At 41.7% G+C, this 24,364-nt stretch overlaps 2 protein-coding genes across 6 annotated transcripts; both read right to left on the reverse strand.

Moving 5' to 3' along the window:
- Positions 1–806: 806 nt before the first annotated feature.
- patz1 (POZ/BTB and AT hook containing zinc finger 1) lies at positions 807–10,822 on the reverse strand. 3 transcript variants are annotated; one of them, XM_069678466.1, is made up of 6 exons: positions 9,576–10,822; positions 8,311–8,374; positions 8,038–8,209; positions 7,346–7,504; positions 3,066–3,278; positions 807–2,660 (listed from the first exon to the last, which is right to left on the reverse strand). In XM_069678466.1, the coding sequence occupies exons 1-6, from the start codon at positions 10,820–10,822 to the stop codon at positions 2,179–2,181; spliced, it is 2,337 nt and encodes a 778-aa protein (XP_069534567.1). In that variant the 3' UTR covers positions 807–2,178. The 3 variants fall into 3 exon arrangements, with proteins under 3 accessions (XP_069534567.1, XP_069534568.1, XP_069534569.1); XM_069678467.1 differs by lacking the exon at positions 3,066–3,278; XM_069678468.1 differs by lacking the exons at positions 3,066–3,278; positions 7,346–7,504.
- Positions 10,823–11,506: 684 nt separating this feature from the next.
- On the reverse strand, positions 11,507–23,300 carry eif4enif1 (eukaryotic translation initiation factor 4E nuclear import factor 1). 3 transcript variants are annotated; one of them, XM_069678962.1, is made up of 19 exons: positions 23,007–23,300; positions 22,155–22,291; positions 22,001–22,074; positions 20,412–20,539; positions 19,785–20,056; positions 19,469–19,670; positions 19,148–19,311; positions 18,366–18,504; positions 17,740–17,916; positions 16,853–17,124; positions 16,166–16,240; positions 15,756–15,942; positions 15,353–15,441; positions 14,924–15,057; positions 14,551–14,632; positions 14,311–14,434; positions 13,917–14,231; positions 13,632–13,802; positions 11,507–13,328 (listed from the first exon to the last, which is right to left on the reverse strand). In XM_069678962.1, exons 2-19 carry the CDS (start codon positions 22,248–22,250, stop codon positions 13,141–13,143), a joined length of 2,889 nt encoding a protein of 962 aa, XP_069535063.1. In that variant the 5' UTR covers positions 22,251–22,291; positions 23,007–23,300; the 3' UTR covers positions 11,507–13,140. The 3 variants fall into 3 exon arrangements, with proteins under 3 accessions (XP_069535063.1, XP_069535064.1, XP_069535062.1); XM_069678963.1 differs by having other exon boundaries at positions 19,469–19,667; positions 22,155–22,294; XM_069678961.1 differs by having other exon boundaries at positions 22,155–22,294.
- Positions 23,301–24,364: the final 1,064 nt, after the last annotated feature.

Raw genomic sequence — 24,364 nt, forward strand, 5'->3', positions numbered from 1 at the left:
ACTGAGTTTTGACTTGAAGAACCGTAAAGTTAGTCCTCATCACAGGAATGACGTGATTTCACCCAGATAGATAACCTAACACCCATTAGTGCAAACACAAGATATGAAATCTACAACAGAATGATGGATCAGACAGGAGGTGCGTGATCAACACAAGAGGTGCAGGCGATGAGGAAGAAGAGGCAAGAGATAATCAAAGCAATTACTAACTTAAAGTTGCATTAGGTTTGGTTGGTTCAGATGCTGGTGGATCAGGATGTGACTCCATCATCGAACCCCCACCCTCGCTGTCGCAAAACACACACATACGCACATGCACACACACACACACACACACATCTCTACTTATCATAATTTAGAGTGAAAAATTATCAAAACAAGCAAATCACAAGATTATCAATTGAAAATTAAACAAAACTGTACACAAAACCGAGGGCATGAATAAGTTAATAAAATATATTCTACATTTCTCAAAATATATACTAAAAAATATACCTGACCTTGGTCCCTGTTTAATGTTCACAAATGATTTAACACCTAACGAATAAGACTTGGAAACCTTGTCATTGTACGGGGGGGACACAGAACTCATTCCGAACAAGCTCAGGGCATGTTTCAGGACACGTCTTACTGATTAAACATTTTATCCGAGGAGAATTAACTTTGTGTGCTTAGTATGGATCTTAATAATGGCTGTCCTGTCTTAGATTTTCTTCATTTAGAGCACATCCCTCCTCCTGCCACACCAGTGTGCCAAATGTAAGGTGCTAGAAGAGCTCTGAATTCACTGACATTCTTTACTTATTTCTATCCATCTAACAGAACAGTGAATGGCTTTTTCCTGTGAATCTGTGACTTATTTTTTTAACACTAATAAATAATTACTCAGCTATGTTACACAAAGCACTATGGTGTTATTTACTTCTGTGAGGTAGCTCAATCATCTTTGTTTTTTCTGTCATATTAAGCTTCAACAGTCCCGGTTGAGCTTTGATTGATTCTGTAACATGTCATATTTAAATTTAATTAATATTAAAGTAACAATGTCAAACTTTTTCATTTAAATAAATGTATTTTAAGTCGCTATCTATCGCCGAATGAGGTAACACAATGGTGATTGAGCCGATGGGCCACTGATGAAAGCCTTTGCATTTGCAGTATATAGTATTTTTATGGACTGGGTGTCTGTGGCGACATTTGCAGAAAAAAATCAGAAGCGGCGCCCAGTTAGTGACGCGTTTTCCATCACCCAGCAGTGGTTTGTCCGCCAGAAAGGGTAGGCGGAGCTAAGTGGCGGTGGATTGCGAGGAAACGGTAGTCTACTATGGCTGAACAAATAAAGAAAAGATCGATGACGACAGATACAACTTCCACAATAAGTGAAAATCCAAAGAAAAAGAAACAAATTCGACGCTCAGATGAAGTCAAACGGTTTACAAATGAAAGCGAGGACAACCAAGAGTTAGTGCCATGACAAAGGGAGCCAGTCGTCTGGTTAAATTGAGATGTGCGCTTTGGGATTGATAAAGTTCTATCTCATCTTATACGCTTCAAAGTTTGGTCTCAATAGTAATACATTAGGGTCCTTATGAAGAGAAATGCGTAGAATGAAAGTGTCGGGAAATTTGCTGTGAGCCTGTCGGGAATGTTTCTTGGAATAATCAATAGATTCAACAGAAACTTGTAACAGAATCGGGGCCTATTTAAATCCCCGTTCTTAAAAAGAAAAAAAAAAATTCCTTCTTAAAAGAACATAAATACAGAGTTCACACAAACGGACAATAAGTAACAACTTGTTTTAAAGTTTTCAGTAAATAACTCATTTCATGTCGAGAAACATTTGTGCAGCTAAGAAAGCTCATTAAACACCCAAGCGACAAAAACAAATGAAAGCATACCAAAGATAACTTCAACAGATCCACGTCCAATAAAGGAAATAAAACCTTCATGTCGTTTCTTTATAGAGAAAATTCAAACACCGTACTCTTACTCTGAAAAAGTAGAAAAGGTAGGAATCGTATGGCAGTCTTTGACATAAAATCGGATACATATTTAGCAATGTAACGAACAGAAAAAGTAGTCTTGAGGCAAAGTTATTCCCATATTCAGAGCATCGTCTGTGGGCGACCCGGCTTTGACCTAAGAATGAAAGGCTTTGCTTTAACTTCAGCAAACATGTCACTTCCCTCCAAAGTCCAGTCCACTCTGACCTGCCTCGGCATCCACCAGCGAAGAGGCAAACGCAGACTGGACTATCTGAAAGCCGAACGACTCGAGAAGAGACATGTTTTGTTGAGGGGAGAAAGGAGAGGTCAGGGAGGGGGCCAGCTCGTTTAAGCTCGGCCCAGACGCCCCCTGGGCCTTCTGGGCTTTGTGAACTCTGTGCTGGTGTTTGTTGAGGTAGGACTTGGTGCGGAAAGCCTGGCCGCAGATGGCGCAGGTGAACTTCTTCTCAGGGTCTGTGGTCTTGGCTTTAGATCCCTCTGGAGACCCCAAGGCCCCAGAAGAGGCTCCGTTACAGGCTAAAGAGGGCATCTCGAGGTCCGGTCCGTCAGGTTTGTGTGGAGATTTGAGCTCGTCACCGTTGGGCAGTTCCCCGAATGAAGGATCTGATTCTTCTGATTCCAGGTGAGGACATTTGCCAGCGTTTTCCTGTCCATCTGTCGTAAACACAGAGAGGATAGGAAGGCAGAGAGTGAGACAGAGAAAGAGAAGAGGGGAAATGGGAGAAAAAGGAGGTATGAATTAGAACAAATAGATTATAACAGGTTTTGTCAAATACAACTTAAAATCCAGTGGCTGGTTGACACCTGCTTACATTTTTACTTGAGAACCGAAGCACCCGTACAGAAGATTGCGACACTTAATTTTACAGATCAACACTAAATACAGTAAAAAAGAACAAACACACAAGTCCTTCAAAACATAGATAAGAGCATTTAACTACAAAATCATCTTTAGCGTCCATTTGCCCAGTGTTCACTGACAATTCTGCCGCCCATCCAGCTGACTGACAGTTCAAGCACCAAGCCCCCACCCCCACCCTCCTGCTGGACTGTACTGACCTGTGACAGGCCCATGGACCGGGAAGCCAGGCAACCCGCCAGAGCGACACTCCCAGAAATATGGAGCCCCACCTGCCTTCCCCATGAGCAGCTCAGGCTGCAGGCCCAAGGCTGGAGGGCCGGGCTGGGGAAGAGCTGGGTGTCCAGCGAGCCCATGAAAGCGACCCTCTGCCTCAGGCGAGGTGAGAAACAGCTGGCGACTGGCGCACAGGTCTACACAACACCCGGCCAGGGAGAGAGGAGGGGGAGGGGGAGGGGGGGGCAGAAATAAAAGGCCGGCGGAAACCATACGGACAGAATTATCTTCATTTCATCACTAGAGTTTAAAAAGCTTCCTGTAAATAACGTAAGCTAGACAGGTTTGAATGAATCCATGCTGCGTGAGTCGACTCACTAAAGCTGATGAATGAATCACTTTCTCCTCCCTTTCCCCACCGCTGAACTAAGTGACTAACAGTTGATATTTGTGAAAAACACACGAGGTCATGAATCATCCATATGACTAACAAGCACATTTAATCAGATTCAGTTGCATAACGTGTGTGCCATTTGAGCAGGGACCTTTCTCACGAGGGAAATGTTGACTTGTTTCACACAGGTGTGACTAAAAACACTAATGTGTCTTGATCAATGAATGGATAGAAGAAGTGGACATCGCCTCTTAGTTTGTAAGGCCAACGTGTAACACCTTTCTCTCAGTCTAATGACCAGCAGGAAGCGACTCCACTGGTTGGAGTACTGATCTGAGTGCTACCAGATAAGAACCCTACTTCTGGGTTGATTCGTTACCTCAGTAAACTGTTTCCTAATGAGTTTATGCTCTAAATCACTAGTTTCATTTCTATTTCAACACAGAATGTTGTTTGTTTTGTAAATAATGGTCACATTTAGGGGGATAGGGTAAGATAGATGATAAAACGGTACGCTTAAGGAATGGCTACCTGTGACAGACAGGACACTACCACGGTGCCTTGAAAACCAGGACAGAGATTAGAGATGTAGCAATGCGTATGCACCCTCAATTCCAAATATCGTCACTTCTGCCACCAAAAAACCCGTGATGGCACAACTTCCTAACTCTGGCCTTCAAAACGGTGTTTCCAAAATCCACTGCCTAACACAACAAAATGTATATACAGTCTATGGCCTAGGACAGTGGTTCTCAACTGGTGGGTCAGGACCCAAAAGTGGGTCGCGGAGCTGTTTTTAGTGGGTCGCAGATGTGTGCTTGAAAAATAAAAAACATTTGTGGTGAAAAAGTTGTTTAGTTATACTCCATGTATCCACTGATTGGGTAATCCCAGCTACAGTTACATTATTGAAACTTGATGAGCCTTACAGTGGTTACATTTATGTTTCAGTTTTTGTCATATACAAGTACAGGGATTATTTTCCCCCCTTCCCCATCCCCTTATCACAACAGACAACACCATACTGTGATGTTACGTTCCGTCTCAGGTCCAAGCTGCACTATTTTTCATTAAATATATTGGAGTGGTTGAAAAAAGTCTGAAATTTGGGTTGCGATTTGTCAGTAAGGAGGTGGTGGTGGGTCTTGAGGCTAGACCAGTTGAGAACCACTGGCCTAGGATATATTGCCCGATCCTCTATCATATTAAGTTTTATTTGGCAGTAATTATTTTGTTCGAACAGACAAAATTCAACAAATGTAACCTCCATGTCGGAGGAGGCGACCACATTTATTATAGGTGTGTTGTGAAAACCCTGCTAAATCACATGTTGTCTTACCAACACACTGAAATAGACAGAGAGCCATTATTAATGTTATTAGAAACATCCCTGTGAGAAAAGCCCATGCTGTTTTTAACAAAGTATATTGTTCAGACACAACTTTCTTCTCACATTTGGAGACTCGAGTGAAAACAGCATTAAGTATAGTGACAGTACACACTTTTGGTCACAGCCATTTCCAATGATATATCACAATTTCAGCTTTTTCAGGTTATGCATGTATTGTACTGAGTTTTGTCAGAACTAAATCATTAAAACCAATGATTTCCCTATAATGTGAGCTGTCAGCTCACTTCATGAAGAAACGTTTACTTAAATGTTTACAGTATCTTTTTGTTTTAACGTCTTACTAAAACATGGGGTGCAAAGTCATGCTTCTACAAATCAAACTGTATTCACCCAGTCACACTACAGTGACAAGACATCTGCTTATTACGTGACACTCATACGAAGCGATTTAGTTATCAACACAAGACTCCACAAACAGCTATGTTATAATCTCACAACTTCTTATTTGTTTTCCTGATCCATCTTGGAAACAAGCAGAAACAAGACTACACTTTCACAGCAGCATAACTAGAGCAAACAGACAGTAATGCTGCCCGAGGAACACAGACATCTCTCTAGTCATTATGTATTGTGAACAAAACCTGACTTACATTTTTAACATCCTTGATTCCCCTCAAACAAAACTGCAAAACAACTAACTTCTTAAAGGCTTGACAAGTCTTCAATTGCCAGAGCAAGAGTTTTTCCTGAACTAGCTCAGAAATAAAAAGGTCAATGTGGCTCTAATGAATTCCTATTTGTTGTACTAAAAACGATAAAACCACTTGTACTATTTCTCATTGAAAAACTACCTTAAAAAAAGGACAATGGCAGATATGTTTCCAGGATTGTTGTGAATAGCATCTGCAGCTAATTGAACACCATGATTCCATCTATAAGATATGGACATGGCCAGTTTTAATGATTTATTAATAGGCAAAAGAATTCACCTTATACGAGGCAGCTCTCTCATTAGCCAAATAGTATTTATTTCCAATACTCTACACTCATGCCATAAACATGCCACTATTTTATTGTTGCCAATTTTGATTGTGAGACCTCTGTGCACTGTCACTATGCTACTGCATCTCTCAAAGAAATGGCACACCTACAAAAGTTTCAATGAATCCAGGGCAAATGGAGTACACATTAGGACGATCATGCAACACAGTGCATTGTTGAACAACTGCTGATGGACCAGCCAAGCAGGATCAGACACTGTTTGCCATGGCCATGCTGGACAAACACACACACACCAAAAGAAAGAAAGCAAAAGTGACTCAGCACTCCAACTTCATACACCGTTATGAGTATGAACTGTACATACAGTCATAATGTCCAGCCTATTAAAGATCTATAGCTGCGTCACAATCCAGAGGCTGCAGCCTTCGAAGCAGGTGGTCTAAGGAGGATGCGTCATTCATAGCCTGCGTACACTGAAAAGCTGAACTGAAACGAGACGGTCTGCTCTATGGAGGATTTCCTGTTTGCATCACCAGCTGTTCCCTCCCTTACACCCTTGCATCACCAAACGCTACTCCTGTCGTCTAGCAATAGGTAGCTAGCAAGCTAACTAGCTAGCATAACTAACGCGGAGTGATTTAACCTTTCTTACATGTGCAACACTAGCGATTTGACTGAGTTGAAACCTAAAACTTTTGTTTTTAAAAGTGTATTCCTTGCGTAAGAGTCGTGCCATCTCGTTTGCATTGCCGCGCAATGAATCTCGGGCTAGTTTGGCTGTGAAGGACGCACCCGATGGATGCTTCGTGGCCCGGGAAAAGGAGGACGCATTTGTCGGCTGCATCTGAGGGAGCCTTTGAATTGGGACAGCCTTCAAGGCGCAGCTGTGACGCAATCGGCCTTCAAATACGGCAGCCTGAGTAGGGACACAGCTTATATCTCACTCTAAGTAAACACAATATACCGTCAAGATATGCAATATCAAACTGTGTCAGGGTCCTTACCAGTCAAACTACAGAAAAGTTGATCATAAACTGTAAATTCAAATGAGATTTCATACCTATTGACTTTCATTCATTTCATATTACAAAATAAAGGAGTTTCCTCCAGCCAATTCCCCAATACTGACCTTTGATACGAGTCAGAAAACTTCTGTCTACACTGACTAACTGCCTAATCATATCTGTCTTAATCTGCATGTCATTATGCAACTGGTGTTTCAGTTAGAGAGCTATTAGAACTTGCAGCTGTTTTCCTCCTACCTACCCATAGAGAACGTTCTGTGCACAATGCCCCCTCTGAATAAAAGACACACTGACAGAAAGCTGTATAAAGACAACCAGCGGATGAAATTGCATAATAGTAAATGTTTGAGCGAAAAAGCTTGGCAGCACAAGTTGATGTATGCTCGTGTCTTTAACAAACACAAAGATGCAGCAGCGTGTTTTTCCAACAAGCAGCAGAGCAAATAAAAGCCAGAAACATGAAAGTTTCAGATGGGGAGGACGGCTGCTTGCCTTCCACTGAGCACTGGCGTCCCATGTGGTAAGGGTTGCCGTTGTGCATCTGCAGTTCCCCCCTTGGCTCAGGGAAGGTGTGCATTGTGGTAGAGGGGGGCAGTGGAGAGCCATGGTGTGTCTTTATATGCACCTTAAGGTAGGACGCAGTGGAGAAACCTGGGACCAAAAGAACAGAGAACAAGGCAGTTGTTTGACACACCCAAGGCCTTGACTACGTGGAGGGGGCTTCCTGTTTCATGATGACAGGCACTTAGGTGTTGTTTGTGTGTGCAGGGAGCCAACATAAAGTCTGTTTTGAAATGTTGTGTGTTTAGCACCATCAAACCAGGAAACACAAGACGTAAAAAAAGAGACAACAATAAACACGCTGAACAAGAATATAGGAAATGTTAGGGGTGTCATTTTTCCTTTTGTACACCATATTTTAGATCAAAATTAGTACCATCTAAAAAGAAGACAGCCCCCTCTTTCATTTCAGTTGTACCACTGCACCGACACAGCAGAGGCGCACCACAGAGGCTCCCAGTTCAAATGTGGAACCAGGAAGAGCCGGTCAAATACCAAAACCAGAGAAATGTCCAAAACTTCAGACTAAAACTGAATATCTGTCTGGACACAGGACAGAGTTTTTTTTTTTAACAAGGAGCTTGTTACAGTCTGGAGCATGCCAGGGTACTTTAAACAATTACCTTTGTTGCAAATGCCACAGTAGTTATGTGTTCCTTCACTGTGTTTCTTGAGGTGGTCCGTCATGTAGGCAGCTCGCAGAAACTTGCCGCAGACTTTGCAGGGGATTTTGTCCTCATGACATGCAAGGTGCGAACGGAGGCGATCTCTCGTGGCAAAAGAGGCATTACATATCTGCAATACAGAAAACACGTTATGGTTTTATGGTTTAAACCTATTGTGAGCTTTGAGATTTTAAAATACCGAAACTCAGATAAATAAATCCTGAATGTTACCTGGCACTTGTGGGGTCTTTCTGTTGTGTGAACCTGTTTGATATGTCCATTCAGGTGGTCTGGTCTGGGAAGAAAAAAGGAAAATGGCATTTGTTTGTCCTTTTAGCACTCCTTATTTAAACTTTGAGAAAATCTCTTTGTTCCTGAAAACTTTGTAGTGAAGCCTAGCATGCATTTATCTTTCTAAATTACTAACTGAAGAATGTGCAACTCTGATAGGTGTTGATTTTCCTGTAAATTCTGAAATAGTGGAATTAAATCCATGTTGTACTAAGGACACATCATTATAATGTGTAAATGTTATATGAAATGTGTGGGTGTCACTTTATTTCAAATATTATTAAAATTAGTATTATATCCTATTTTTGACAAATTTGACAAATGTTCCTTAACATAACGTATTTGGGGCTTTTTGGCATTAAAAACAATGTAGTCTTTATTTAAGTGTGAGGGAGTTGTTTTAATTTTGTCATGCTGGAAATATGAATCCCAACACTCTTTGTAGTCACTTTTTTCTTTATGTAGCAACTTGCAGACACTGCACCACTGCATATCTTTACATCAGATATTTTGTGATGGCTTTGTCACAAACCTCCATCCTCATATTTTTCAGCACGACATCAAACTTGAGACTTCTTTCAATTTATCATCTGCATGTATATTAACCTCCAGAGCAGTAGGTGGCGATGGTGTGTTTGTGAGAGAACAGTGAGAGCCTGGGAAACTGTTTTGTATGGTTTAGGCCAAATAACGCAGATGACAAGTCAATCTGTTGGTGACAACAAGAACTGACAGTATTGTATGACAACATTTGAGAGGGTGTCATCATTTGCAGAAATTGGCCTCCTTTAAATTACTGATAAAAGTAAAGTAAGCAACCCACACACTTCAGGGTCCTGTCTGTTTATTCATGTCAGCTCATAAGAATACGTTCTTATAAAGCATTTAATTGTTTTTGACATATGGCAGCTAATAATAGAATAAATGATTGTATTATAAGTCTGTCAATCTCTATCATTTTAACAGCTTTCTGAACAGGAACAGCAGGGCTGACGAGAACTGCTTTAATCCGCTTGTTGCAGAATTGGTTAAGATGGTGATCACTATTAAATACATGCAGTTACTGTCCCACGTGCATACATATATGGAGATATGACAACAATTAACAACACTGCAGCGGATATGGCCTCACTGACAGACATGTTTTTCTACAACACCAATAACATTTTTCTGCACACCATTAGTAGTGACATTGGTCTACTCACCTTGAAAAGCCTTTACCACAGCTTTGGCACACATAAGGTTTGCCAACTGACCCATCATGGGACCGCACATGGTATGACATCCTGTCCTTGCGTTTAAACCGGAGCCCGCACACATGGCATGCGTATGGCTTCTCCCCGGAATGAGAGAGCTTGTGTCGGTTGAGGTGATAAACGTCACGGAAAACTTTACCGCAAATATCACAACCAACATGCCGCCTGGTTCTCTCCCGTTTGCGGCCGTTATCCAGCGTCAGTCCTCCGTGTAGCTGCACGCCGTTTTCCACCAGCCCCGGCTGAGACATCAAAGACATGCCGCCCGCTGTTGACAGGCTGTCACCGACATTGTTTACACCGCCGGTGTTAGCCCCGTGTTGTGCTTCGTGGTTCTTCAAGCGGGAAGCCTCGGTAAAAGCCTTACCGCATGTCCCACAAGGGAACAGAATATTGTCTTTCTGCGTGTTGTTGTTAAAGTGAACTGGCTCCACTACCCCACCAGCTTTCTTTGGTCTCCCCCTGTTCTTTTTCGACCCCGGGGAGCCAGCGTCGTGCTGAAACGTGTTCCCAGAAATCTCCGTTGTCGGGGAAACGGACAGTCCCTCTACAGGCTCCAACATTGGCATCGACGACTCGCCGCCGTCCTCTAATAACACGGCGGCAGTGTCTTCACTCCCGTCCACATGCATTTCTGCATTGTTAGCAAAGCTCTGACCGTTCACCAGCATTCCCGTTCCGTTTACAAGATCCTGCTGTGCCACCGGGAAACCCAGCTCCGTGGCCGCCGTGGCCTGGAAGAGACTGGCGTCTCCTCCGCGCGAGGTCGGTACTAGGATTTGTACGTTTGACTGTTTGATTACCTCCTGACATATCTCAATGACGGACCGCATCAGCAGAAACTTGGCAGCTGTCATCAACTCCGGAAAGCACTCCAGTCGCACCACAATCCTGGAGGTATAGGCGAAGTCCAAAACGTCTTTAAAAACTTTAGGGCTGATGGTGTGCATCTCCAGCTCCTTGGCGTCGCCGTCGCCCTCCGTCTGGCGACTGAATACCGACTCGAAATACTCGCTGCACGCGGCCAACACAGCTTTGTGAGCAGGGAAGCTCTCCTCGCCGACGCGTAAGACCACATCGCAGAACCTGCCTCCATCTTTCCTCTGAACGTTGAGGTTGTGTAGCATCTCCGCACTGTGCTTGCTCACCTGGTAGGTGTACGAAGAAGTCCAAGACGGCTCCGCTACCTTATCCATGCCGAATTCATCAAATAACAATGGAAGTTAGCGGCAACGGTCGGAGAAATGACGTTTTCCAATGTTCTGTTCGATCACTTGTCACCAGCTAGCTAACGTTTCAGTATCCAAAACCAGCCGCCCCTCCCCGTCGTTTTAGCATCTAACGTTAAACGCTAGCAGTAGCAGCAGCGAAAAATGGCAGCCCCCCAGCTTCCTGTGAACTTTGACCCTGGTTTCTTGAGGGGTGGGGGTCGCTCTTGTTTTGTGAAATAAATTGTCTCTAGGGGTTTAACACAAACGTGTATTTAGTTCAAGGATTCCCTTATTGTAATGGAAGTCGATGAGAGGGATAGAGCCCCAGCACACGGGGTCTTTCTTGTCCTCATGCCATAATGTGAACATGTAAGGCTCTTCCTGCTTGGTCTGATTGTAAAACCCCTCCCCCAACCGACCACAAGCACGAAAATGCCACTTTCCTCTGCATGAGCGCAGCTTTTAAGCCCATTCAAGACGCACTTAAGGTAACTTTACAACGAGGTAATTAAAGGGGTAGCCTTAAAGTTTAACGAAATCAAATGACAGAGGCTAACACCAAAACATCCCCAACCCAGCTTGTAATATCTGTAGAATTAATGTGACATGTCAGTTTGAAGAGCAGGATTCATATAGTTTGGCATTTTTTATTTGTCTTAAAGTATTATTTATTTTGAGCAAAAATATGTCAAACATAAGCCAGTTCCTGCCTCTTAAATGTAAGAATTTGCTGCATTGTAATGTCATTTTGATAGTAAATGAGTAGTCCCAGGGGTTGAGAATAATGGCAAGACCAAAGAAATTGTGTGGATCATTCTCAACCATTTGACATTTTACAGAGTTGATTTGAAATTGAAATGAAGACTTGTCAATTACATAAAAAGAAAATTACAGCTCTAATCCCTTTAATGTGATTATTAAAATAACTATGACCAAAATGTGCATTTTGAAGTCCTGATAAGTAGACAATAATTCTTAAAGACATAATTGATATTACTGCTGGGCCATGACTTTTCATTTATTGGGTCAGTTCATTTATTGTCAAAGCTAGGATATCTGCAACAAGTCAATACCAGCAGATACATTGCTCTGATTCTACATTGCACTGTAGTCTTCAGTTAAATGGCTCAAGCAGCACTTACGGTTGTGCTTCCTTTGTACCCTTACATACTTGCAATTGGCTGTATTTTTTATAATATTTTGACAAGAGCAGGCAAGATGACCCTTTAGTGTTTCTCCTTGCAAGTATGGCCAACACTGAGTAGAATGTAGACAGCTTCTACTTGTTCAGAGCTGGTACAGAGTTCAGATTTACATTCAGTGGCCACTTACAACAACCTCTATAATACATAAATGACTCAAACCAATGGCAGTAATTATAACAGAACGAGCTATGTAAAGGCAGATCCTAGGACAAAGCTGTGTAATAGATTTCATTAGGTTATAAAGGGGTTTGATAGTTTCATCAATAACTAGAGTACATACCGGTAAGCAGAAAATACAAAACAATTTAGCAAACTGTTTTACTGAAGATTTTATTTATTAATTCTATTTGTGCTTTTTATAACTTAATAGCACATAAACATAAACTGAATCCCAACCACCCTCAAAAACTGACAATGTGAGCAGTGCTGTCCCCCCCACCCCCCCAGTGACCGGTTGGATGAGAGAGGATACAGTTTTAAAAGGAAGGAGAAAAAAAAACAAAGAAAAAAGGCACAACCAGCACTTGCTGCATCCCCTGGAGTTGTCTTGAAATGCTCCATCCAGTCACATTTACAGAAAAGGGCCACAAAGGGAGGGAGAGTACACACTTAAGTTACTCATCAATCCAACATTTCCCACCAACAGGAGCCATTTCTCAGTGCACTTCGGGGGGGGCGGGGATTACCATTGGACGTGACAAAGGAATGCTACCAGCTCGGTGACTTTCAGTTGAACTTCCCCATACCAAAAAAAAAAAAAAAAAAGCTATATACAGGGAGAATAAGATTCTTTCCCATGGTCTGTACAATTGGGCCTATACATTATTTACTGTGCAGATCCTAATACAAATTAAAAAAAAGAAAAAAAAATTTCACTCAGCTGGCAAAACAACTCGCCATCACTCATCTTCCCATTTCTGCTGACAAGCCTCTTCAAAAGCAGTGACTTCAAAGTTGAAGACAAAGCATGGCATGGTTACACTGTCCAGGTCTGTGCACTGTCTTTCAAATTAAAGTTCACATTTTTATGGTAAAGAGGAGGTGGAGATCGGCAAAAAGGAAAAAAAAATGCTATCCAGCCCTTTTGTTTTATTTTCCTTATGGCCGGAACTCCAACTCATCTACACTTATGACCTTGGCCGGCATGGAGGGGAGCGGCTGTTCTAGCACGTCTGATCCAAACCACTTGGCAAGGCCTAGAGGGGGGCTGCCCCCGTGTTGCTGGGGGCCGTTTGTCCGGTGTGGGCCATGGCTCTGTGAATGAGGGCCCGGGATGCTTGGATGTACTGCAAAATTAGACAAAAATGCAGCTTAATTGAAGAGCAAATAAAAACAAAACTAAATTTAAATGTAAAGTTCTTGTGCATTAAGCTCACATCATATCTTTACTTTATCAAACTATAAATATTCCTTACCTCTTCCAGAAGTTTATTTTTAGCTTAACTGACACAGATATCTTGTTGCAGACATTATGACTATATTGATTTATGATTGCGGTTACAGAATATTCCACACAGTTGTTTACAAAATCTCTAAATACATGTAGTTCTTTGTTTGATGAGAACGACCCTTTTGCCACTTCCACTTACTTGGTCTCTGTTGCTGAAGTTGCTGCTGCATTACTGCTAACTGCATCTGAGTGTTGGCTCTGGGAGGTAGAAGTGTGTGCCCTGTCGCACTTAGAGGGTACAACGGTTGTCCAAGCAGGGCAGGAGGCAAGCCTTGAAGTTGTGCAAGGTCAACATGTGGTGGAAATATACCTGGTAAAATGTAAAACTTCCATCAGATCTCACAGGTGACTTGGTAAGTTTTACAAAACAGTTCAATATAAAATGAGTTTAACAATAAAAGAAAAATAAAAGGCCAACACTTACCCGCTTGAACAAGAGCAGGTCCAAGTTGCTGGGGCTGGATACCCTGGGCAAGCATTCGTTGAACTACATTAGGGTGTAGCTGAGGTGGAGGGCGCACCAAAGGGACATGGGATAGCAGCGGTACCGGATAGATGGGGCGAGGATAAGATGAGGAGGGTCCAGGAGGTACCATGTTGGAAGTATGGTGTCCAGCTGAGCCCGGCCTGAGACGCTCCTGGTCCTTGTTTGGCAAGTTCTGGGAGCTGGCCTTCACTCCCCCAGGCGGGGCAGCATTCCCATCCATCGCCTCCAGGTACAGATTTGGGGAGCTGTTGTCTGTAATAATCACATAACAGCATAGTTACAGTGCTGTAATACTTAAGCTCAAATCAGGAAGCTATGAGTAAATCTTTACCATCATTAGAATGTGCTCCAGCCTCCTCCTTGTTCTCTGAACGACCCAACGGTTCATCTCTGCTTTTTTCTTTTGTGGCGTACATTTTGCGGATCACAGATGTGGGTGTAAATGATGGGGACAACTGTAGTACATTAACAACAGAGAAACAAAAACACATTATTGCCAGTAAAACAAGTTGTGCAGAAAGAGTCTAACTTTAAAAGAGCACGTAGCTTGGAGGATAAAGTTTATGCTCACCATGCTGGTGACAGCGTTGCCTGGAGAGTTTCTTCCAGCGGGCTGAGGGCCCGGACCAGGGGAGCGATTAACTCGCGGCAGTCTATGGATCATAAGCATGTCAGCCATACGTGTCAAAAGCAAACAAATCTTTGTTATCTGGTTTGTGTGTACAGTTAGTACATTAATGTGCCATATTTTCCATGATTGTTACTGAAAATTATTTAAAAAACAAATTTTAAGCAAAACACCAGAGCTTCAAGACAAGTAGCCCATTCAAAATGTCCTTCATAGCATATAAAGTTTAGCTTAGAGGCCTTTATCAGATTCAAGCGTCATTACGTCACCATAATATGTATTGGGCGGCATTGAAAGATAATTATAGAAATCTAACCTATTTCGATAAGATTTGTCCTGTGTCGGCTTGTAGCCAGACTGGAATGAGTGGTGGGCATGAAGAGCGAGGTCCTGCTGGAATGCCAGAGCTTCCAGGTCTGCGTGATTCACAGGCATAGAGAGCGCCCTCATCTGGACAAACAAAATGCATACAACATAAGAGATCACCAACTGATGTCTGAAAAGAATACTTTCCTATATAAGGAAATCATTTCGACTTGTACACAAATAAATGTGTGTAGGGTGTGCGGACAGGACTTGTAATAACCAGGTTACAGATCTTAAGCATGCATCCTAGAGTAAGGTACAGGTGCCATTGAGGCAGGGAGCAGGGCCCAAGTTTTTTAACAAACTCATTAGACCATGTTGAGTAATGCAACAGAAAGGCAATTATTTAAACTTTAATGTGTCGAAAGACTTAAGTCACCTGTTGGTGTGCAGCAGATCGAGGGCTGATGGACCTGTGTACATCAGCAAACTGTTCTGGCAGCATGTGCTGAGGACCAACAGGATAACCTGGAAGCAAGAGAGGGAGGAGAATCAATCAAATAATCCAGCTCATCTGATCAACACCACCAGAATTCAAAAAGGCACTTCTGAGATTTGTTTCACTCCTACATTTGTGTTACATTCATGCCTCAGTGTCATGCAATTTGAACCATTATTAAGTGTGGAGTAATTATGATACACTTCTTACTCGTGTTTGCAATGTGCACTGGTAATCTTTACATTTTCTTGGATGGATTTATGAACTTCTTAACACTTACTGACAAAACTACTATGATTCTGTAAGAATCCCCCCCTGCCCAAAAACCAAAAAAAACCCATACCTGTTGCAGGCTGCAACCGACTGTTGAAATAGTCTGGTGAGGGTGCCCTCTGTGGAAAGAGAGGGGGTGATGGGCCCTTGTGTAGTAAGCCATGAAGAGGGGCAGAGGTCGTCGGGCCCTCAGAGTTGCCCAACAGATTGCCAAGTAGCGTAGGGGAGCCACTACGCGCAGGACCTCCCAAGAGCTCCTGCAATACATACCCATACAGTATATCTAAGTCACCAGTAGCTGTAATGGTATTGGTCGTGCAGGTTAGATTTATAGCTAAATTATCTTTGGGGTATGAGGAATATATGCACCCCACATTTTATCCTGTTACCAGGCAGGTTTGTCACCATGCAGGAAAGAAAACACACACACACAACCACACAATACATTTGTCAGCCCCAGAAGGTATGCAACATACAAACCTGAAATATGTTTTTCTGCTGCTGTGTAGGCGGCGGGGCTTCAGACACAGACACCACAGCTTGGTCTGAAGTTTGCTGCTTAGTACAGGGAGACAGAATTTGTGACAGGTGCATTTCAACCAAAAAACAACATTTCTTTGTAGAAACCCTTCCCAGGAAGTACTGTAGAGTGTGTGGAAGGCAGGTTAAAGTGCGATGAAACAGAAAATGTGAATGTATCAAATGTGGACATGCATCAAATATGGAATTTGGTGAACCTCAAAGTGCTCGCCCACTGAGATGGATTTGTACACGTGTCTCAACTTAAGTGTCCTTCATGCAAGTCAGGTAGGTCTTTTGATAAACGCAATGTAATTTTTTCTAATGAGTGTTAATCCAGTGACTGAATAACCACTGTTGTCTCTGCACAAAAAACAACAATTAAGAAACTGCCTTGCATAAAAAAAGGACACTTGCAGCTTTCATACATCAAACACATGAAAAAACAAAACATCCAACACAAATTTAAATTTATGCCCATCACTTCTTGGTGTGTTGATTACATTTTCAGAGACTGGTTAGTTTACAGAGCATGCATGCAGCATCTTCTAGGGTAGATTTGTATGAACAGCATCCTGTTCAAATGTAACATATCCATTGTAAACCTGGATCAATACACACAAAAAATGTTTATACAAATATACTTACATTGTTTGTGTTGGTTTTTGGGTGAGTTGGCAGAGTTCCACTTGCCTTCATGCTGCTGACCAGTTTATTAAAGGCCGACATGTCTGAGTCACGTGAGTGTGGACGGGCGGTGGAGCCGCCAGTTAATGCCTCCTCTAAATGTTCAGCCATGAAGGGTGTGCCATTTCCTCTCTGTGGAGGATGCACCTTTCGCACCTGTGGTTCTGGGCCCAGCTTCATCCCCTTCATCCCTCCCTCCACTTCCTCCAGCGAGAGCACTGCTCCACAGGTAGCTGTGGACAGATTAAGTTCAACGCTTAAACCAAAAAAAAGGTAGACAGGACTTCTCAAGTAAAGAAAGAAAATTCAAAAAAAAGGGGGCCAAATATACAAAAGGTATATAAATATACCTGGGCAGCCTGCCAAAGTAAAGTCTTAGTGTGAAAATCAGACATTTGTACTTACAGTATGAATATGGTATTGCTTTCTGCTTTTCAAGAATGTATTTGTAGTATGTGAAATCTTGTTAATTTTGAATGCATTATAACAGCACAGCTAAGATGGCAATGCTTCAGCCAGACACAAGAAACGCACATTTATTAAGTCCAGGTCATAAACTATTGAGCAATCATATCTATTCCTCAAACACACGAACACTGCGGGGATTTAGAATAGCATTGGATAGCAATTAAATAGCTCTGAGGTTATTACAAAGGACAATCAATCTCTTTTGCTCTATCAATAAGTAAACAGAGATACATCGTTCAAGGACAAAGCAATCTAACAAAAACATGTGCTTGCACATATTAGATTGGCCAATGGAGGCTCTTAAATAGTCTCCATATCGCCTAACCATACATGAACACAGTATATTCCCTGTATAATGTTTTATTTTGACTGACACTCACTGCTTTCCCGTAGCCGAGCCTTATTGACTGACAGTGTGGAAAGAAGAGGCTTCAGGTCTATTTTGGCTTTGTGCAGCAGCTCCAGGATGTCCACATTCTCCTTGCGCTCGGATGATTGAATAGGTGTAAAGTACGAGGCAGGGCCGTGGCCAGGGGACGTGCAGCGCGGCTCAAGCCCTTCAGTGGAGCAAAGAAAGTCAAAGATGTAGAACATCGAACACAGGAATTTGACAGTGTTTTATAGGCATGCATATTACACAGCAAGAATGAAAATGGCTAGCTAGTATTACAGAGTGATTTAGTAGAGAAGCAGTTTGGCCTGGGCAGAGTTTCAAGATTTTAATGCCGTACCCTCAGACTAAGGAGGGGGTTGATTTTCCCCAGAATGTGTGCAAGATGCTTTTTTCATTCTGAAGAATTACTGACTTTTCTGGATAACTTTAAATCTCAAGACCACCTGAAAGCTTGGACATAGACGGTTATCCTGAAATGCACTATGAAAGACCAGGCCTTTACTCAGGAGGTTTCTATACTAACACGTGCCAGAACAGAACTTCAAGAGTGCTGTGACTGGTTTTAAGCTACATATTTACATGAACCTCCCTCTGAGAAATTAAATAATTTACCTGCAAGTTTTTCCAGCTCCTCGTGGGGAGTGGACCTAAGACTGCTGGACCGGCTGCCCGAAGGGCTCAGGTTACTGGAAAACCACTGACTGAAGCGGCTAGCTGATACAGGACCCTCCCCCAGGACGTCCTCTATCATCTGCAAGACATAAACAGGTGCATGTGAGTCTGAGTGAGAAACACAAAAATCAGCTGACGGTAGGGTACAAAGGACAAAGGAGGCACTTACGTTTCGGGCGTTTTCCTTCGATTTAGCACAAAATGTGCGAGAAGATGAATGGCAGTGTAATTGAATGCACTGCGGTTTGGCCTTGTCTTACTTAACAGTACACAACATTCGTATTTGCATTGTTGTCCAATTAGTGGTGGGTCTAATCAAGCTATAATGATGGGCATAAACTTGGACTGTTTCCTTACCTCCCTTTAACCCCAAGCATTTTCCCAAAGACACAAAAGAGTGCACCATTCAGTGACAGTACCCCCCACCACAGTGCAAGTTCAACGAGACCAAGCCAGTGCAGCAGAGGTGATCATTTTTATCTTCATTGAAACATGACCAGACTGAAAATTGTTCTACAACTACAACAGTCATCTAGCCTCTTAATGTTTCTCACTAATTACATGAAAAAGACAACCTGCAGCCTGGAGGGGAAAAGATATAAATGAAAACCTCTACTGTTTAGCTCCAACTAAGATGAATACTAAAAAAACACAAATGTTTTAATGGCATCCCATCTGATGTTCACACCCACAACACCACACAGTGCCCCCCCAGTACTTACAGAGGCCAGTCCTGGCATGGTCTTCTCCAGATTGAAGAATTCATTGAAGTCAAAGTCTCCGGTCGATTGCTCGGGCAGAACATCAGGGTGGGGAACCTCCTGATCAGCAGTAGACTGTAAACCCACATCCTGCTCTCCAGCCTGTCCACCATTGCATTCCACAACTGCACAAAAGTGACACAACAAAAAATGAAATAATGAAGTATTCTTTATGTGACTGCAGTCACACAAAGCTAGTTATCTAAATAATGCAGCCGTGTAACCACTAACAAAAACACAGCATTATGGTGCTGTAATCTGAAGAACAAGGCTTTGACATGCCTTCTTTGACAGACTCTGCCCGCTTCCTTGATCGCTTGGACCTGCGCTTATCATCTTCCAGGATCTTGTCGTCAAATCCAATGAGCTCAATTGTCTCAGACTGGCTGGTGGGGCCTCCAGAAAACCACTCTGGCTCCTCTTCTGCATAAGAGTCATTTCTTCTCCTTTCACTAAACACACGTTTGTCACCAAAATCTCTCTGCTAAAGATGAGAAAAACAACATATCACTGTTTGTGCTTCAAATGCTGCCAAAAAGTGGTTAAAATAACACTACAGGCAGTAAATTTGTATAGAATGAAAATTATGAACACCGACCCTGAATCTTTTATCTTTAAAGTCCCTATCGCGCTCTCTCTCCTTCTCTGCACGGGCTTCTCTCTCAAAGGCTCGGGCAGCAATTATGCGTCCGCTGCCGATTCTGCGTGCCCCTCCAAGACGGGACTCATTCTCCTTATTTTCCAGGGGGCTGATTGGGCGACGGATATGGGGTGCGAGGGCAGCGTTGCCTTGACATCCACCTCCAAAGCTGCGTCGCTGCGGGCTCAGTATGACATCCAGATCATCCTCCTTTAACCGCTCACGAGGATCTGTATACAATGCAGCAACCAGACTGGGTTTTAGATTCTTACAGTAGGTAGACAAAATGCACACGCACGGTCACATAGCAAACCAACAATCCAATATAAGGCCAGATTAGAAAAGAGCCATCCATTTACCCACAAGAATCTAAATCAATTAAGACTTGAAATTCTTTAAGCATAATCATGAATAATCAGGGGTTGGGAACATTACAATTCCAGAATCTTTCTAGAAAATATATACATTCCTTGATTACTTTCTCGGTAGATCTCCTCTGACAAACATCCGCCCAGAGACGGCAAGACAAGTTTATGACTCGTGTATTGATTTAAAACTTTAGATTTCTGGCTTTGGGGCATTTACCTGGGATTCTTCGTTTCAAAGGAACTCTATCGTCCACATAGTCCTTCTTAAAACCTTCCACCGGAGAGCTACGCCCTGAGGTGGGATACAGTGAGGCATGCCACTTCTCAGGGTCCCAGACACCTTCACTGCATCAAAACACCATTTGAACACACAATTAAAAACACATATTTTTACTGCTAAACAAAATAATTCACTGCCAACAGTGATTGCATAATCATGATTCACAACTGTTAAAAGGGATGATTTAAAATGGTACATATGAAATAAAACATTCAAAGCTAAATCATACAAATACTGAAGGATATATTCAGCAGGGCAGACCTTACATGTCTAATACTAGTTTCTTCAGGCTTCTGATCATTAGAACAATTAATTATGGTACAATCTAAAAGCAATACTTTGTAAAACAATCAGTCAGCATGGCCATTATTTGAAACAAAAATCAACTATGGATTTTGACCGAATTCCTGTGAGCAAAGAGCAAACAACTTTTCGTTGTTTTTATCAGTCATCTAAAGCCCAGTTAAGATCTTCTTTGGCTACTGCAGGACCAGAGACAGGGTGCCTACACCAATTTATGCTGTTTCCTGATTGGCTGAAGTAATATAGGTAAATCATTCCGTTCTAAAACTGCATTTGGAGATTTGACAAGTCAAATCTTGTGCAACTCCACGCAACGGCTTGAGATGCTCTGCAGCTAACCAGTTCACACCGCTGCAATTTTCTCTGCAACATTTTAAAACCGTTTTCTTGCGTTGCGAATCATTGATCTGAACTGGGCTTAATGTTTAAAAATCTGATGGCATCTGGAAGTGAAATAAAAACATACAAAAAATAGACATGACTGGTGGATATGGTGTTAGGAGCAAAAAAAAATCAGATAAACAAGTTACAACCACAAAAAGGTTGGTTCAGATAAATCTGTCAAATATGAATGCAACCCATACAAAATGTATTGGCAACTAGAGTGTCAAAAATATTTCGTAAAAAAAGAAATTTCACCTAAAAGAAATTCACTTTTTGGACTTCTCAAGTGACCGAAAAAGCCTCTATAATTTACAAATAAAAACATTCAAGTGATCTGCAGACCAAACACTTGTTTAACATATTTCTTTATTCTCAAGAGAATAATTACCAGAACACATCTTTAACCAGCCATTTTCTACACTATATTATTGAAAATGTGTCTAATTACAACTGAAAGTGTTTGAAGTGTGCAATTCAATAAAGCCTCACTTGATGCATACATTTATTTCTATTCTAGCATGTGGTCTGAACTTCAGAGGCATTTGAGGACATGGTGCTTTGCTCTATATACTTGAGCTCTTGTAACTATTAAATAAAACCCATGATTTTAATGCGTTTGCCCAGAAAAATCATCATATTCTACAATGAAATCTGAGAGTTATTTTGTATTTTTGCACAAGGGAAAAAATAATCAAAGTGCCAATAAAACACTGTTTTTCCAAGGAGCACTGAGATCTGTCCAATATCCTGTGTTCCTTGTTGATGCACATTGTTATCCTTACAAAACATAAATAATATTTTGGACTATGTAGTGTCCATTTTTTAAAATACATTCTTACCTGTCATATTTATCAGAGAGACAATCCGGCCTTTCATTAGAGACTGGGAGTTCTTTGATTTCCAAAAGCTCCTCCTGTATAGTAATTGATATGGTTAATTTTGGTTTAAATTTTGTGAACTCAGACGTAACATTTCTTTGGTATTTCTTGTCACCTTGGTGTATCTGTAAGGAGCTGGGGCTGCTGGCTGTCTAACTTGGTCCACAACAGATTCACCATTCTTCTCCTCTACACAAGCATCGTTCTCCATGGTTCAAACAAACAGCTTTCAGCCCAGCAGTGACTCTGCTCCTGCTGGAAACAAAGTCAACGTTTCTAAGTTAATCAAGTATGACAGTGGCTGCTCCACTTACTCACTTTGATCTGTCTAGACAAAGTAGCTTGAAAGTACTTTGTCCAGGAGCCCAAATAATCATTGGTGTCAATCAAAAAAAGTTGTTTTTTTGGTTTCTGCAACATGGCCTCATTATAATCTGTGTTGAATTTAGGAAACATGACATGTTAAACTTCTTAGCGTGGAATAACAAAATATTAGAAAAGTAACTCAAAGGATTAAGAAACCAAAAATATAATTTAATAAAGTTAGCAATTAACTTCAAATAACGTCGGTCTAACTTCTATGGAGAGTTTCAACCAGCTGCTAGTTAATTAGCAAGTTAATTGACAGCAGCCAGCGACCGCTGACGTGAGACATGTCAATTACAATAATTTATCCAGCGTTGATGTTAATTGGAAAATTACCTTCAAGGTCTTTACTTTAAATATATAGAAAGAAAATCTCTAACCATAACAGAGCGTTAACGCTACTCAACCAAAGTGTTGCTAAATGAGTCATCTTTTCACCGAGTTTGAAGAAAATATACGTTACCGGTTAGCCCAGACATTGGTAGACGGTTAGCGAGGTAGCGCCTACACAGTAAACTCTACAACTCATTGGTAATTTAGATTTGTAGTAACAACTGCCTTTCTACAACATTTACAAAAAACAAACGAACAGTCAACTTACCTTGTGTGAATGATGCGTAGAATACTGGTTGCTAACGGTAAAGCAGAGGCAGTTCACGTTAGTTAGCTAGCTAGCTAGCAAACCTAGCCCCTTTAGCTAGCTAGCTAACTAGCTGGGGAATGGGGATAATGCCCACCCAGCGAGTACCAAATCTCAAGCCGGTTGAGTTGTTGTAGTAAATTCAGGAAAGACACACCGTACTGGGGTAACTAAACTCAATAACACAGGTCCAAATAACAAATTAATTCAAATGGAGACTGTGTAATCTTAAATAATTGTCTGCTCCTTCTCTGTTTTCTAAGTCGTAGCAGCAATTTTCCTCTGATCACCGCTTTAAGAAGGTCCTAGGAAAGATTACATTGTGTCCATAGCGCCTTTGTAGAATTTCAGATAGCCTAGAGTGCGTCAGCAAACTTCAATTTTTTAATTAAAACCCTAATATACAGCTATAATATTTAACTACACAAACGGATGAAAAAGCCGAACTTTCTTTGTATTCGAGTTATTTACACTTGATTTAGAACATTCAATAGGCACTTTTTGGGGCAGCTACGCATTGTCCGGGGGTTTGCCTGATTTTTACTCTTGTGTAGCCGTCTCATCGCGCTTCCTAGAGGGAATGTTTAGACCCCGCCCGCTCGGGCTGTGCACGACCAACATATCGACGAACTGTTACTCTTTAAAGACCCTAGGTGCGTTCCTGGCTCTACGAATGGCTCGTACTGCACAGCGAAAATAAAACAGTCACAATTTAAACTCTTGTGTACAGGAAGAAGGTATCTTTATTATTGGCTTACATTCATCATCACAATATTTAACACATTTTAAGAACGACAGAGAGGCACATTTTACTCTCATAACCTGAACTTATGTGTGTGTGGTTACTGTGTCTGTAACACTCTTGTATGGATTGCATGAGTGCCATTTTTCCCCCCTCACTTCACGATTTATTTTTGAACTAAGTTTCTTTTTGCACAGTTTTAATTATAAAACAGGTCATGACAGAGCGTGCAGAATTTGCCATTGTATGTAACAAAAAGCAAGAGAAAGTGTCTACTTTTAAGTTAAGCTGTAACTGTCACAGCGATACTTTTCACATACCCATGAGTTGGTTGTGTCTCCAGTGAAACCAAAAGAAACAAAGACTTTTTTTTATTTAGCTCTAACCCCAATCTTTAAAAACAACAGTTATTTTGGCTAAACCTAAAAATATAATGTGACAAAACAACATTGATGTGCTCTTATATTAATAGTTCACAGCTTTGTTAAGAAGTTTATTCCAAGTGGTCAATTTCAGCAATCTGTGGTCTCGTACTACTGAATAGCAGACTGCTGCTGTTAATAAGAAAATGCTGCTA

The sequence above is a fragment of the Semicossyphus pulcher genome, unplaced genomic scaffold (assembly GCF_022749685.1).
Source record: "Semicossyphus pulcher isolate SPU_LCO1_2020_fin unplaced genomic scaffold, fSemPul1.0.p SCAF_3, whole genome shotgun sequence".
Taxonomy (NCBI): Eukaryota; Metazoa; Chordata; class Actinopteri; order Labriformes; family Labridae; genus Semicossyphus; species Semicossyphus pulcher.

Coding starts and splice junctions, on each gene's coding strand:
- patz1 (XM_069678466.1), bottom strand. CDS start 10,822: ATGGATAAGGTAGCGGAGCCGTCTTGGACTTCTTCGTACACCTACCAG. Junction 8,210..8,310: donor AAAGACCCCACAAGTGCCAG/GTAACATTCAGG, acceptor TCTGTATTGCAG/ATATGTAATGCCTCTTTTGC. Junction 7,505..8,037: donor CTGTGGCATTTGCAACAAAG/GTAATTGTTTAA, acceptor TTTTGGTCCCAG/GTTTCTCCACTGCGTCCTAC.
- eif4enif1 (XM_069678962.1), bottom strand. CDS start 22,250: ATGGAGAACGATGCTTGTGTAGAGGAGAAGAATGGTGAATCTGTTGTG. Junction 22,075..22,154: donor CTCCTTACAGATACACCAAG/GTGACAAGAAAT, acceptor ATTACTATACAG/GAGGAGCTTTTGGAAATCAA. Junction 20,540..22,000: donor CTCTCTGATAAATATGACAG/GTAAGAATGTAT, acceptor GTTTTGATGCAG/TGAAGGTGTCTGGGACCCTG.